Source organism: Salarias fasciatus, chromosome 3 (genome assembly GCF_902148845.1).
Source record: "Salarias fasciatus chromosome 3, fSalaFa1.1, whole genome shotgun sequence".
Taxonomy (NCBI): Eukaryota; Metazoa; Chordata; class Actinopteri; order Blenniiformes; family Blenniidae; genus Salarias; species Salarias fasciatus.
In genome coordinates, this window is record NC_043747.1 from 12,112,449 (window position 1) to 12,129,149 (window position 16,701).

The 16,701-nt window shown below is 42.0% G+C and overlaps 1 protein-coding gene across 1 annotated transcript in view; it reads right to left on the reverse strand.

Annotated features, from left to right (window-relative positions):
* LOC115386209 (phospholipid-transporting ATPase ABCA1) overlaps positions 1-16,701 on the reverse strand; it is a 132,072-nt gene that overhangs the window by 78,465 nt on the left and 36,906 nt on the right. Inside the window, exons 15-21 of the mRNA XM_030088433.1 lie at positions 12,747-12,968; positions 9,118-9,322; positions 8,668-8,778; positions 7,476-7,647; positions 5,500-5,631; positions 4,748-4,887; positions 3,961-4,098 (exon numbers count right to left, since the gene is read on the reverse strand). Coding sequence (XP_029944293.1) covers positions 3,961-4,098; positions 4,748-4,887; positions 5,500-5,631; positions 7,476-7,647; positions 8,668-8,778; positions 9,118-9,322; positions 12,747-12,968 — 1,120 coding nt within the window. The remainder of the gene's footprint in view (positions 1-3,960; positions 4,099-4,747; positions 4,888-5,499; positions 5,632-7,475; positions 7,648-8,667; positions 8,779-9,117; positions 9,323-12,746; positions 12,969-16,701) is intronic.

A 16,701-nucleotide genomic window follows, 5' to 3' on the forward strand; every position in this document is an offset into this window, starting at 1 on the left:
GATTCAAGAGGCATCAAACTGAACACAGCACCAATGACAACTACAGCACGCATGAGATTGTTCACAGGTGTTCTAATCCTTTCATATCGCGCTGTATCAGATAGCGCACGTTAATTATCACATACCCCAGAAATCAGGAAAAAAAAAAAAAAAAAAAAGGCTAAATCTGTAATGGAGTCACAGCGTGGTCACGTCTCTGCGGTCTGCATGAAAAGCAGCGCCACATGCGATCAAGTAACGGTTCACTCATCCATGTTCTAAAGGAGAAAATATATGACCTTTACTGTGATTTAAAAAATGTATATGTTTAAATAACTTTGAAAAAACTGTTTATTTTACTGGTGGGTTTTTTTTTCTCCAAAACTTTTTAATCTTCAGTGAGAAAATTACATCTTTCCATCACAGATTATTTGCGATATCGCTGGACTCTGTACTGAAATACACTCTCAGGAATGACGATGAATTCTTCCAACCTGACCTTTCAAACATATTCATTTCTTACAGCTTTAAGTAAAAACTTTGTTCTGCTCAACCTTTCTAATTCGCCTGCCGTGTGAGTGTGGCTGATTGCGTTTTTCTTGAACTGTCTACAGAGGACTCTGATAGTAGTTGGATTTGATTCTACTTCCACTTTTATGGTGGAGAAATGACTCCTGTTGAGGTTTCAATTAAAAAAAAAAAAACAACAACAACAAAAAAGAAAGTATTTAGTTTTGAAATCTCCAGGGAAACGTCGACGTTCGCCACATATGTCGCAGCCCGCAAAATTTAATAGTCGTTTTGAGTTTCTTTAATTTGCAGGTGTTTATTGCGAAAGGTCAGAGGCCGTGCTGAGCGCGGCTGTTTTCGCTCTGAGCTAGTTAAAACCATATCCTCGCAGGTCGCATTATCCCAGACGGAAGGACACATTCGGAGGTCATTAAATGCAGCCGCGACGTAACCGTTTTTTTTTCTGTTTTTTTTTTTTTAAGCTGGGCCAACTGTTTCCGCTCCGTCACCCCCTCCTGTCGTTCCCCGACCGCCCCACCTCCGGTGAGCCCCGCCGCCAGCCGAGAGGCCAAATCCATCCCTCCTCCGTTAAGTATCGCTGCCTCGCGCTACGCCAGGCAAGTCTGGATCCCTCTCTATACAAATTCCAACAAAATACCCCAGTTGAATGAATGCCCACAGACCAGTCAATTTAACATATGGGGGGTGGGGGGGAAGCTACGCTTATGAAGAGGGGGGAGGCCTGGGGAGGATTGCTGGAGGTTTAGTTGGACTGCGCCAGCTCATTTTGTACGAGATGCTCAAACTTACAGATGATTTTCCTGGGGATTTGTTGTGGTTTACAAGGGAGGGGAAAAGAAGAAAAAAGAAAAAAAAAAAAAAACTCAAAAAGCACTGCATCATTTGTGAGTTGGGAGAAAAATAAATGTGTTTGGACTGCAGATGGCCCACAAAGGTATTCTGATTTATAGTGTGTTGTGGCGCATTACGGCCCAAAGTGATATATCAAATGGAGTTGGGTGTGTTCAGGTAAATTGCTAGTACTCACACAGTGTACGGCAGTGTGAGGCTGGAAATCTGGGTTCTGTTATTTAGCCTCCTTCCCTCTAAATCAAGTTGATAGGAATTGATTCCACAGTGTTTATGTACATCCGCATTACGGTGAATTATTGGACAAAACCGACATAAATGTTGTTTGTGGCAATCAATTTAGATCTATAAATTGTCAAATTACTTTCATGCCATTTACAGCCTGTCCACTGAGTTATAATGAGCAGATGTCCCTGTGTTTCGCTGCTTTTTCGGGATGAAGTTGAGCGTTTCAAACGCCGCTCCCGTTTTCCTGTCCACATTCGGTTGCGCTGAATAGGTTTGATTCCTCACAAATTTCCCTCACAATCTTCACAATGGCTTTTTGTCCCCCCACGTTTTGCGAAAACAACTTACCAAGCACAAAAAAAAAAGAAAAAAAAACCTCACAAGATACAAAACAGCCATGCATTTTTATCTCATTTGTACTGCTTGGCTTCACCCCAGCACTAATTTCCATTCCTGGCAAAAAAAAAAAAAAAAATGCATTATGTATAGTACAAAGGAGAACGCCGCTGCACTCAGAGTCAACAATAAATGGGATTGTTGCAAATGTCCAACATGGATTTTGTCAGTAAATTTGTTTTCAAGGTAAGTGTTGGAAGAGAGACAATTGCTGTGTCCATTGGCAGCCAGCTTTTCCCTCAAATGGATTTGTAATAACGACCAGTTATGTGTTCTCACTTTTTTTTTTCTTGCGTGTCCTTATATGCCACTATTTGAATGTATCTCTGCTCCCATCAGTATCTATAGTTCAGTCCAGCAACTTAAAAATGTGTAAAACTACATCAATACAAGGATTTCCTTCATTTCTGCGAATCGTGTCACGTTTTCTCTAACACCTCTTTACCCTTAATGCAGTTAAATACACCCACATGACCCGAATGCACTGTTAATCAACTGCAACAGCTAATTAAGTCCTCATAAATAACCTATTGAACAGCAATATTGTATTTTCCAGTCATTGTACACCTGCTGATAAAAGCTGCTGAAAGAATAAAAAAAGGACTCTACGAGCTTGTGTAACATATAAAATGCCATAATGGTGTGACAGCATTAGCTGCATGTGCCATATAGGGTAAAATAAAAGTTGATGGAGATCAAAATATTTCCCGCCTCTGGACACAACACACTAAAAGTGACAAAAACTGATGCACAGCACAAGGAAAACACACAAGGCTGAGGGCACTTGGCTAAATGTATGAAATCCATTATATTAATATCATCCTCAAGGCCCATTTTATAATATAATGAGAGAGGTAATTTAATAGTAATCAACTTCCAGTAATGGATAATAATTAAAAATTCATAATTTGCTCATTTTTGCTTTAAATCTTCACCTTTTATGGTAATTTTCATCAAAACCTTCACTGCATAGAGAAAATCAAACATTAGAACGTCTCATCCCTGATAGAGGGCAAATCAGATTTTAGTTTTTTTCAAACTAAAGAGCATATGCATGGTTCCTGTGTATCTTGAACGGTTTTAGGAGCTGGAATTCAGTTTAGAGCACCGCAGACCAAATAAGCCTCCACTGAATTTAATCAAAACAACACCCACTTGGGGCGATGTGTTCAACCTGTCTGTGCGGAAAACCTGCGAGCTTAATTAGCTGTGAAGAACCACTGCATTAAGTCCAATCCCAGCCTTCAGCTTTTTCCATACAAATAGACTGCCTGTTACATTTCTTTTTTTTTCCGCCTCTTAATGACAAACCTTAGCAACACTCCGGCGCAAATAAGACCAGAGAGGCACGGAACACGAGTCATTCAAGCAGCCAGAATATGGGGGCTCTCATTATAGCAGAGTTATCTCCGGCTCCCAATTGAAGGGAAAGGACTTGATTAGAGGGAGCGGAGCTAATGACACAGTGAGGGCGGAGTGTCACTCAATGCACATTAAACATTTAGACATCTGTTGAGGGAATGCGTTACTATAATGTCCAAGTCCTGCCTCCATCCGCCAGCGACCGCAAAGTATATAGACCAGAGTGACAAGCTGACTGATTCGCCAGACAATTAGGGACTCTGTTAAATGGCGATGTCAATTAAAGCTTCTCCGGATCGACTCGCCCTCACTTCGCGGGTACAATTCCGCGGATTCCTCAGCATCTATGACTGAGTGTCACAGGCAGCAAAGGCTGGAGAGAAGAATTACCCTGCAGGCTACTGAAGGCGGTTCATTACCTTAACAGCTCTCGTACCGCGTGCGTTTTGAGCCTCGCTGGCGAAAAGTTTACCTTGAGCTCATCTCAGTTTTTTTGAAAAGTTTCTCAGTTTGATAGAGATCAAACATGCACTCTGTGAGTTCCAGTCAATTCCACAAAAATAAGGGCTTCAAAGCCTTTCGGTGCAGCGTCGGTTCTTACCACTGATCCCATACCTTGTTTGTACTTTAACAGCAGTTCCCAGATACCCCTGCGGGCGTAGGGGTCCACTCCTGCGGTAGGTTCGTCTAGGATGACAATTTTTGAACCGCCGACAAACGCGATGGCAACAGACAGCTTTCTCTGCATGCCGCCTGAAAGTCAAAACAGTCGGAATCAGCTGGGTCATTGGAGCAACACCGTGAGAAAGACGACTGCCAGAAAGAGAAAAAAAAAAGAGAATAAATACGTGAGACGCCTGATATTATAGACATTCTGCTGCAACCTGTCAGTATTTGGCTTCACGGGTTCAACAAAAGCGGTACGGTGATCATGGAATAAACATGTCATGATGGAACTTTCGATGTTTTATTGTCTTTTGCACGTCGTGGGATGATTGATCGCAGGGAGTCAGACACACCTCCCGAACATAATTTCAAGCTTAACTCTCTTAGCGAGCTCTTCAAAATGCATCCGATGCTGCGCTAATGTAGTGGAAATGTCAGCATAGATCAACCTTGAAAGTCATATTTCAGTGATTTTGCTCACAAGCAATCCGTGACTGGGGACGATTTATCAAGTCGGACTTGCTCGTGCCCCCCAGACAATGAATTACAACCTGTGACACTCGGCTGCAGCGGATCTGTGCGTCCAGGCGGATAGCGCGCACGTGTGCCAGTCGGAGAATAGGATATCCTGAGCGAAGAGGATAATGTACTAATAATACCCAACCCGAACACATCCGTGATACACAGATCCACAATATGTCAGCCTGCATTCACACACACACACACACACACACACCTGACAGGTTCTTGGAGAGCTCCTTCCGCTTGTGCGGTAAGCCCACGTCATTAATCATCTGGTCGATTTCAATTTTGACCTCGCTGCGGCTGCGTCCTTTCAGCCGGGCGTAGAAGTAAATGTGCTCCTCCACCGTCAGACTGGAAAAGGGAGAAAAAACATCACAGGCTTGAGCGACGCGCAGGAAGTGACCGGCGAGGGCGGCCGCACCGCCACTTCAGAATATCGGCGCGTTTGAAGTATCCAAAGCGTCACGTTAATGCATTTTGCATGACAATCCGCCACGGTAATTAAACTCTTGTGAACTTAAGTATAGAAAAGCCTCGAGTTATATCAAAATGTCTCGACTGCTTCACGGCTAAGAAAATAATACGCCACGGAGCCGACGTCGATGCCTGCATGAATATTTTAACCCGACTTAATATAGACGCTTTCCATCTCTGGAATTAATATTAATGTAAGTAATTTGCAGGTTCTCAGTCATAATTATGAAGTAAGAGTAGTGTCGAGTTCAGGTAATCAGTTTGTGGCAGAAATCTGGAGGAAAAAGTCAACAAATGTCATTTTCTCTTTCAAAGAAAAAGGGAAAAGTGATAATGGTGTGTTGAAGTGAAGCAGCCCTTGTCATATATGTGATTAAATCACCCTGCAACGCCCCCCCCCCCCCCCCCCCCCCCCCACCTTTATACCTTTTTTAATTCTAATCAAGCAAAACAGGAAAAAAAGGCAAAATTTCTGGTGGATTCACTCACTCGCTGAACAGCACATTGTGCTGAGGACACATTCCCAGGCACTTCCGGATGCTGTCCATGTCGGTACGGATGTCATATCCGTTAATGAGAGCCGTTCCCGACGTAGGAGGGAACATTCCCGTCAGAATTGACCTGCAGAAGAAAGAAAAGAGAAAAGGCTCGGTAACCGTCCATATTCACCGAACAGCACGGTTCGCTTATTGTTCCAGTTCTTTTTAATTCTGCATTTTACGACGCGTAAAAGGATGAATCAGCAGGAGGATAAATCGTGTTTTTGTTCAGTCTAAATCGGAAAACTTTAAATTTAATGTCTAAATGATGTAGAAACATCCAGCGATAAAGTACTGAACTGTAGAGTAAGATGTTCAATCAGTGTTGCTCATTCTGTCAAGAGTAAAGTGAATACTTTGATTTCAAAAACACTTAAGACACTTCAAAGCTACTCAAAGTTCACTCTGAGATCATCTAATTATTCTGATTTTAAAAGACAGTTCTATAAAGTATTTAAAAAACACTTATAACACAATATCAACCCTCTATGACCAAAGAAATTTAGAAATTCAAATATAGCAATTGATTTTTGACAGTCCAAAATTAAAAAAGGAATTTGACAATCTCCACAACAGTGGATTTTTTGGTAAAACAAATAAACAAAGACGATTTGATTTTTTTTTTTTTCCATAATTATGCCGGTAAATGATTTAAAAGTATGAAATGATGTTCATAAAATCACATTTAATTAAATGCCTCGCGTTTTCCCCCTAATGATATCAATCAAAAAAGCAGTAAAATCTAAAAGATACGAGTCGAACTAACAAAGCATCCACACTTTGATCGGTCAATATGTCTTTCTGTTCTGAGCACTTGTGCATTGTCATTTTATCTATTTCATTGTGTTATTTCTGACAATTTTCGATGGTGGCGCTTCACATATTTCCAAGGTATTTGGTGAAAGGCATGAGTCAAGTGGATTATGTTATAAAATAAGGATAAGTCAAAACTTTATTTGAAAAACAATGAAAACTGAACATTTTCATCAATTCATAGAACCAAACAGGATGTAAAAGACGACTTCTCGCCATTAAACGGTTAATATAACTGAGAACTATACTTTCCTTAAGATATGACTTCGCACCAAGTAGTTTTACATGCGATCATGTACAGTATACATACTATACAGTGTCACGGGAGGCTTGGGTTGACGTTTCCTTCCGAGTTTTCTTCGACTCAATTCATTTGTGGCAGAATGAATTTCAAGCTAAAAAAAAAATTCATTGCCGAGTGAATGACGCAACAAAGCTTGGGAAACTTTTGAGGGAATCACATTAATAATTAATGGTAATTTTCCCACTTTTGGCACATTTGTGAACAAACACTGGACCCTCTGGAAAAAAAAAAAAAAGCCACATTTCCCTTCAGCTTTTGTTCCTCTGCTCATTAATGATGCATTGATGGCAGAAGAAGCAAACTTTTCGTTTTAAAGTTGCGATGATACTTCTCGCAGACAGACGCTGCGCCCTGAGAACGCATCGACACAGAGCTCCGGCGTGTGACAGAGTCCTTCCTCTGTCCTTTCCCTTATTGTTCTCTGTTATGTTTCGTTCCAGTCGCTCGGAGCGGCTGTCTTCCCCGCAGCCCTTAGTCTTGCATCGCTTGCTCTCTCTGTCGCTCATACTTTCTGGGCCACTGGGTTTCATTTATTTCCTGTCATCCTAAACCTCTTCCAAACCTTTCCACTATTTTTTTATTTTTTTTTTATACACCAATTAGATAGCTCCCACTATCAACACAACAGCTGAGTCTGTGTGATAAATGTCCTCTCTGAAGATGTCACTCTTTGAAAGCACTGACCACTGAATTCATGTAGCAACGGCGCGGCCGCCATTGTGTACAATTTAGATTAGTTGCACCCCGCGAAATTACACGAGCGCCGAGCCAAGTGGCAAAACACGGGAGAAATAGATAATAGGGCTCACATCGTGGTTGTTTTCCCAGCTCCATTGTGGCCAAGAAATGATGTGATCTGATCCTCATAGAAGTCCACGCTCAGTCCGTCCACCGCGACCTTCTTCCCAGTCTTGTAGATCTTGACCAGATTATGGACCGAGACTCCGGCTTTCAGATCGGGCGGCGCCTTCTCCAGATATGCTTCACAACAACATGCATATATTCATAAATACACACTTATGAATAGAGACACTGGGCCTTACTGCAGCTACAATTAAATATTTAGAACTACCTACAATTCATTGGGGACCTCCTGAAGCTAAAAGCATGTTTTAAAGACTGAAACTATGAACTAAATATACACAACGAACCGCAGGGTGTGATGTGCTGGGAGGGGTGGTGGGACGTACCAACCTCTGGTCTACATAGCCCTCATTCTGCAAGGTTATTTTTATTTAACTTCACCAGCAGATGGAACAAAACATGTCCAATATCTGTATTCTAAATTCTATCTAGACATCTATCATGTTCATTTTTCAAAAAAGAAAACAAAAATGGTTGTAATGTTTCTTGTTGAAATAAAGTGTATATTACATGTATCCTCTTTATTCTCATGCATCTGTTTTTGAAAACATGGCCCCCTTTTGGCTCCCATCACAAATCACACCCACATACCAAAAAGTTAGTGCTTTTCTGAATTGAAAAACTTCGATGCCAACAACATCATAGTTGAGTTTTACAGTAGCACCAGTAAATGTGGCTACAATTCTGTTTGCACTTCAACATGCTCGCATTAAAATAAAACAAAAATGTTAGTCAATTAACCCAACAAGTTTCTGTCTTATGCAACAGAATATTTTTTTAATGTCTAAACTGTGGCAAAAACAAAGAGAAACTGAAAACATTTCTAGATCCCCAAAGCTAAAAAATGCCTAATCACATCTCCCTACGTCAATTCTTAATTGGAAGTGGTTCTTTTTATTCTAATTCTTTACTTGAAGCACATTCCCCCTCTGACCAAAAAAAAAAAAAACAAAAAAAACAAAGCCGAGCTCCATTATCACCATACGTGGCAAATACGGTGCTAATGTTTGTTTGCAGCCCATGCCAATTAGCTTGCATTTGTTGTTCGAACCACAGTTTTCTCCCAGTAGAGTGAACGAATGCGCGCCGACTCCCTGGGCCACGCTGCAGCTGCACGCCGAAGCTGAGGAATCTCACCGCTTTGCTCGCCGGAGTCTTCCAGCAGGCTTCCATCGGCCTCCGATGACGTCCCGCACCAATAAGATGAAGTGAAAGGGAAGTACCACGGCTTAGGGATTCCATACTGGCCTGAGATCGATCGTGAAAAAAAACATTGTTCACGTTTTAATATCAGCACGGCTGATGGGAATTTGCTTCTTTAACAATGCAGGTTTCGCCTTGACAGGCTGGCACAAATCCGATGTTCTTTTAATTAGAACCAAAGGAAGAAAAAACTGTTGCAGCAGTCCGTTGGTATAGCAACTAAAAGAAACAAGTAGGATGTGGTTACTGCAATCAGCACTACATGGAATTTATACACAGCAAAATCAATTTGATTCCATCCACATTCCAATCACTTCATTAAAAAAAAAAAACATTCATCCATAACATATTGGAAGTATTGTGAACTCAGCACACAATAAATACCTGGAAAGACGTTTTCGATGTACCAGGTGAGGAGCCAGTGCAGGACGGCGTCGCACAGCATCATGCCGATCGATATGATGAACGTGTAGCGCTCCCCTTCCACCGGACTCTGGGTGATGTTGGACCACTGAATGCCGATGCCTTGTTCTTCGTACTTGGAGAAGGTTTCGCAGCCATAACCAAAGGCCACGCACGACAACAAGCTCTGCAAATGGGAAAACACCGAGTGGTAATGAAGCACAGGAATTTGGAAAGTGGTCCTATTTGTTTTGTTTTTTTTCTGCTGAGAGTCAGATGAGAGGTTGGTACCGCTGTCGTATTTGACACTAAATATGTGGCTGGAGCGAGCAGCTGGTCATCTTAGCAGAGTATAAAGACTGAAACAGAGGGAAACAGCCAGCCTGGCTCTGGAGTTTTGGGTGCTTGCCTGGCGAACGGCCCCAGCCAAGAAATAGTTTGGCACAGAGAATCTTGTAAAACCATAAACTGATTTGCTTTTTTTTTTTTTTTTTTTGCTCACACTTTTATTTTTGAATGGAATTGAAAATGGAGTGATGAGTTAAATTGGGAGCTATCGTGGAGCCGGTGGGCTTGTTTTGATCAGTAGACCATCTTCAGCTTGACTCTTCTCACAACTCTAACTCACACATCTGTTCCAAGATTTAACACACTATCTGTACATTATGATTTAACATAATCATGTGCAGGGATATTAGATTGAACACCGCAGACCACGGCTATTAGCAATTGATGAACATCAGCAGTGAAGAGAGGGACATTACCCAGACACGCACTGGCTAATTGCCTTTCGCGAGCATCTTTGAGCTCTTTAAACTCTGGTGTGATGAACATTAGAATGACTCCACTGCAAACAAAGATTTGTGGGATCTTTCATACAGTAGGAAACTGCAAATGATGGCGTGCCCATGAGACATCATCTGCGATGGCCTCTCGCTCCGCGTTGCCATGTTGCCTGCCAGCTGTTTCATCACGCCTCATTTGCTCGCAGCATTTTTTGTTTTTTGTGTTTTTTTTTTTTTTTTTTTTTTCTGTTTGCGGAAGCTTTGGAGACGAGTCATCGTGGCTGCGGCGTACCCGATGTTACACTACCAGGCAGAGAGTCTGAAGAGCTCTGCAGTGATGCCAAACCTCGAGCCTGGCTGCTAAAACACTGCTGGCGAGTTTCTGTGCGATCCTCCACTGCCCATCTGCCCATCAGTCATTGGATGAGGGTTGACAGCAGGGCTAGCAGGCAGCCATCCTCGACCTCTGCATGAACGGCCGACAAAGCGACTCCGATGGCTTTTTAGAAAAGGGCATGAGTTGGGAAGCAGACAATACTCCCTCTATTGAACATATGTGAAACTGCAGATTAAGGATATATATAAAGCTCTTGAACAGGTTGCTCTCTGCAGGACATCTTCACCCAGGACATGTTGGACAAGCTCAGCTGGATCACCAGAAACAAATGTGTTTCTGTGTGAATGGGCTTCCTCCAGCAACCGTATGAAAAGGGTTTTTTTTTTTAATAAAAATGTCAGTGTACAAATTTTCCCTGAAAAAAGGTTTCTCGAAATGAATTGCTTTTTGAAAGACCGAGACGAGGCGAGAGCTCCAATAATTAATCCAGTAATCGACTGACAGAAAATTGGCTTGTGTTTCCATAATTCCGCAATTGTTGAAGCAATTTTCCAAGTCAAAATATTAAGTCAATACCGAGTCTCGCTTTATCTTTTCAGACGTTGGAATTAGCGGCACAGATGTTTTCGGTCTGGCCGGTTTGTTGGACGAAACAAGCAATTTGGAGACTTCATATGTTGCGGGCGTTTGCTGAAATATCAGCGGGCCGATGTGACGGCTGAATGCTTGCAGCAGATACTGACGCGGCCGCGGATGTCTGTGGCGTATCGCTCCTTTCTGCTCATTCCCTGCCTGCAGTTTTTACGGCTTGCTCCGGAGATAAATCCAAAAATAACCCCAACCATTGCATCGAGGCCTTATACAGCGCGTTATAAAGAGAGTCACAAAAGCTGTCAGATATTGGAAAAGAACAGATCAATCAACCAATTTAACCACAGAAAACCCTGCCAGGATTTATATTATATTTAAGGATGTTCAAATTTTGTGTTTTTAGAATTAATTGAGTGACTGAAAATATCTCTGGTTTACCAGAACATGAAAGAACTGCAGACTCTCTCTTGTTTTTTAATCTAATTAAAAAACTGAAGGAAAAAGGAGGAAACAGTTAAAGTACAGTAGATTGTACTTCTCAGGTACATCGCCCGTGGCTCTCTTTTTGTGGCACACAGCTGCAATCAAAAAGTGTTAAAATAAATTCAGGTGATCTTTTGAAATTCCATTCCGATTAAAGGCTTCATTATCGGGGACGACGTGGGGAGGAATCCGTGCGCCTCGGCACGACGCCGCTTTATCCGAGATGGGAAAGAAGAAGCAAGAGGAAGAAGCTCCTTTTCTCACACACAGACACACTCATAAAGACACACAGACACACATCTCTGATAGAGTGCGGGGATGAACTGGATAGTGGTTTGGTCAGAGGAACATTGCTCATGCTAATTAGAGGGCTAGAGGGCTATCCATCTACTCGGAGCAGGGGAGAAAAGTCTGTGCGCCAGGGGAGGACCCGGCGATGGCGCTCGGCGAAGAGATTAAATAAGGCCCGCTCTGCTTTATATGTAAAACGCCTACCTCGCCTGCACGCAGTCTGTAAAAGGAAAAGTTTTATTTAGAAAGGATTTACATCATTTTAAAGGAGCGACGCCAAGGCGAGCGAATCTCGGCTGACAAAAACAAAGGTGAGCAATAAAAAAAAAAAAAAAAAAAAGAGGGTGAAGATGAAAGATAAAAGAAGAGGGGGCTTCTGTCGGATGCCAGCGTCAGATACCGACTGCCACCGTCTCAAATTGATATTTAAGAAACATGAGACTGGCCGCCCGCACCTGATACTGTATTGTAGAAAGTGACATAAAAGAAAACTTGGGCTGATTAGAATTCCGCGGAGATGCATCTCCACGCGCCGAAATGAAGATTCAAGATTCTCTGCGCGCCTTTGTCTGGCCGAGACAGCTTGAGGACAAATGATAGCACCGCCGCCATAAAGGTCACGTAGAAAGGCTACACTGAAAGTTGAGCAATGCTGCACTATTTATCTTTATCCCCCAGAGAAAAGGAGAAAATCCCCAACTTCCTCACTTGGGTGTGTGTGTGTGTGTGTGTGTGTGTGTCTATGCCAAGCCTTTGCTTTCATGTAAATGTTTCAAGTTTGTGTAACTTGAGTGTGGCCACTTCTAACGGAATCCAGGGGAAAAAAATATGTGAGATCAAGCAAAAAGCGGTTTGCAGCGATGGCATGAATTTTTAAAAACAACCTCCACACGCAATTCTGCTGCAATTTTATTGGCACCAGGCCACCAAATTCCTCTTAAAGGCACACACCTGATCATCGCGAAGTCTCAATAGCAACAAAAACGACAGATACTGTGGGACCGTAGAGGTGGCAGAAACAAAACATCACCTGGAAACACACCTCCGAATACAAGATCGGCCTCATAAATGACAACAGCGGGGCGGGGAAGGATATTAAAAACCGTGTCAAGAGTCGAACTTACCACAGCAACCTTGGCCTGGAAACCCATGACATCCCTCCAGGTGTAGCAGAGGACGTACGGCAGGTAGAGGACAAAGAAGATGAGGCCGCCGCACGCCGCCGCTAAGTTGGCCTTGGAGAAGAAGACGCTGATGAAGAAGCACTGAGTGATGGTGGCCAGGCAGAACACCAGCAGGAAGACGAAGATCACCGACGGGTCGCTGTACTGCAGGATTTTGCCGTACTGTGTTGGAAGAATGGAGCAGAGAGGGGAGAATGACAGATGTGAGCACTTGAAGAAAAACATGGCGGCTTTTTTTTTTTTAATGAAAGGATCAAGCGGAGGCATCATGCAAGCAGTGCGATTTTAGAAATATGATTATAGCTGCTGATTTTTAGAAAATATGGCAGAGTAAGAGGTATGGAGTGGTAAAAGCGTCAAATGACACATACGCACATTTTTATAGCTTCATATACATGATGGCAAAGTCCTTAACTCTGTCTCACTCTTTACTCTACCAGTCTGAAGGAGGACCCGTCTCTGATTTTTAGAGAGCTACTTGTGAATGCAACAATACAAAAATTATGCTGATGTCGCCCCCAAGTCCATTTCAAAGAAGTATTTGCAATGTGAGGATGAAAGGGGCCATTGTATGGACACAATTATGACTGATATCCCCACAGAGGGCCGTCAGATGTGGCTGTATATTACAGAAAGCTCTAAATTTGGCACAGGATGAATTAAATCTTAAGTACAACTGTGTCGGTAAAATGAGTCCATTTCACCGCAATGCTTTTCATTCACATTATGACATTCATTATTATAATTTTATTAACAAAAAGTCTTATCAGAAAACGAGGTTTAATGGTCAAAACTTTCTAAAAGCAGAGATGGGTCCTCCTTGATTTGCCGTTAAATCATTATAGGATCACCTTGAGTATGAGGGAAAGGAATACGGCGCTGACGGCCAGCGGCAGGATGCTGGACACGGCCCAGCTCAGCCAATAGATGGCGCTTCTCAAGCCCATGATCTTCACGGTCTCCTTAAGCCTCGCCTCTTTCTCTGCCACGATACCCTTGACAATCATGGCCACCGAGAAGATCCAGGCCAGAGTCATGTATAAGGGGAGGGAGCGTGCCAGCGAGCGGAGGAACCTGGAGGGCGGAGGAGCCAGACCAGACATGATGATGGAGATGATGACCCCATTCATAACCGATAACGTCACCTAATCTTACCAGGATCTGTCGACAAGCATTTGTATTTATATCCTGTGTTGATATGTGTTCATTATCCTGCTCCTGCCTGCAATATGACTGAATCTTAATATGCAAATCAGGCAGAGCTGCTGGTGTTACGTGTGAACACACTGGCTCTCTGCACAGGGAAACCTACTCAGGCATGATATAGCATCAACAGGACTGCGAAGCTATTAATCATGCTCATCAAACTTAGAAATTAGCTAAATGAAAATCTGAAAAAAAATATAGCTTCCATTAAGAATCTGACTTGGAATGAACTGTAAAAAGAAAAAAAAAAATTTTTTTTCTTAAAATGGAAAGTAGATTTCGTCACTGCGGGGGACCAAACTCTAAGAAGCGACTCGAACAGAAAGGTCACGGCTGGAAACTGGTAAAAGATGTGAGATGTGTTGAGAGTGAAGTCACACAAATGCCACACAAGTATAGCAGTCCCCGGTCACGTATTCACTCCGTGAGGCTTGCAGTGTAATCACTTGCTTCTTGAAGATCTGCAGAGCAGACAATTTTGTTTCTCTGCTCTCCCTCCGAGGTGAAAGGCTCTTTTTGACTGAAGGTGCAAGAAATGCAAAGGCGGCTCACTTGGACATGGACACGGCCGATGATTGGGAACAAGGCACAAGCACAAAGTAGTTATGAGATCTTAAATCTTAAATGTTGTACAACAAAACTAGGTGTAATTGTATTTATAAAAGGGCTAATAGATATGTACAGTAACTCCGTGTGTGTTGTACACTTGTCAGAGGTATTCTGTATATTTTGACATGTTTGTAATCCTTTTGGAAACGTACCTGGATCTCAGTATTGTCTGTGTTTGCAGACATATCACAGATGAGTGAGCAGTTGGCCTTGGCAGAGATCTGTGTTCTCTGACTTCCCTTCTACTTCTTATCTAGCTTTTGCTCTGCATGCATGAGCAAATAATTAGATGTCAGTAGCTTCTCCAACTGTGAAGGTGTTCTTTGTGGCTGTCATTTGCATACTCTCTCTCTCTCTCTTTTTTTTTTTTGTCTTTCCTCTGGCTCTCATTGTTGTCGTGCACAGCAAATTAATCAAATTTTAATGACCAAGTTCAAACGTGACAAACATTTGGTTCCACGTTGTCAAAACAAGGACAGACTGTTTGTGAGGGGGAAATGTGTATTGATGGTCACTGATCGGGTGTTGGTTTTTGAACAGGAAATCCTGTCAAACAAACACCTTGATTCAGCTGATTTGAGGTGGGAGCCGAGCGAGCGAGCGGCGTAAACACATCCGTCTGGAGGCCGAGCCGTAAACGCATTACCCGACTCCATAATGGAGGAGGGAACAAGTGTAAAGTGACAGAGGACTCAGGTGCACATGACAAAACTGCTCGTCGTCACAACTAATCCAGATACAGCCTTATGATAATTACCGTTTGATTTGCTATTATTATTAATGTGCTGAAAATGAGTGTGAAATTATCATTTAGAATGGTCCTGTGATCTGAATACACATCCTGCTTGCAGTTGTTCCTCCAAGGCACTCAACTAACTCGATTTATTGTTATTAATGTTTACAAATTGTTGATGACTTGCAAACACATTAGGCTGATGGGAAATTGCATTTCGCCCAGCTGTTCAAATATCAGTTTTTATTTACCAGCCGCATTTTCCAATTAAACTGCAAAAATTGATTAGGCCAATCTGAAATAACCATCCTTTTTTATTTGATTACCAGTGCCTCCAAAACGAGGACTTGTTGAGGGATGTGCTCGATCTAAAAGAGACCGATATCGTATGTCGCCAATGGCATGAATGATCTCCTTTTTCCAACAATGGTTATTTCCTAATTGGTTCTTAAGTGTGGGAATAATTAGCATGACTCTATTACACCCAACCATTGATTCCTTAGGATAACACTATATATATATGTTTGAATTTATTTTGCCTAATTTTTTTTCTACCAAAACATGCATCAATATGATTTAAAGTTGATTAATTCATGATTGATTAGATACTCTGGGGGAAAAATAACTCCTATTTGTGGCTCAGTCTGCATTCTGCATAATTTTAGATAGCTGGTAAAGTATCAGATAGAGTAACTATAAATACTGTTAAATAATTGAAAGACCGAACAATGCTTCTTTCCAGAGTCTTCCGAGGTTTTATTTTAGTGGTTGCAGAAGAAACGCAGGCCAAAAAAGGAGTTTTATTTGTTCCAGGTTGACTCAGCAGTTAACATAACAGAGTCTATATTAAATAATTTTAACACACACACGAGGATTTCTGTTTAAACTCAAGGTTTTTTTGTAGATATTTTTTGCACCCACTTATACTTATTACCCAGTAAAATAAAATACAAAATTACATCAAACAGTAAAAAAAAAAATATTAGTTTCACAGCAATTGAGGAAATATACAGTTATAGGAAATAGGGCAAAGTCGTATTGGTGTGATTTTAATTAGAAAAGCCGTAGTTCACGTTGCATGCTCAATTAATTATTCCAAGAGGAACGATTTGAAAGGATCAGAGATGATGATTTGATTCTGCGTTCCGCTGCATGATTAGTGATGTTTTCCAATAGAAAGAATACCAAAACGCAAAGCAAAAAGTATTCCCTGACCCGAGCGACCCAGGACAGGCTGAGATTATTTGCTTGGATGAGTCAGAAATTGCATTTTCAACTGATGCTCATCCAGTCTTAAGTCAAATGTAATCGAGGCAGACCTCATACTCTCTGCTTTGCGTTCTGGCA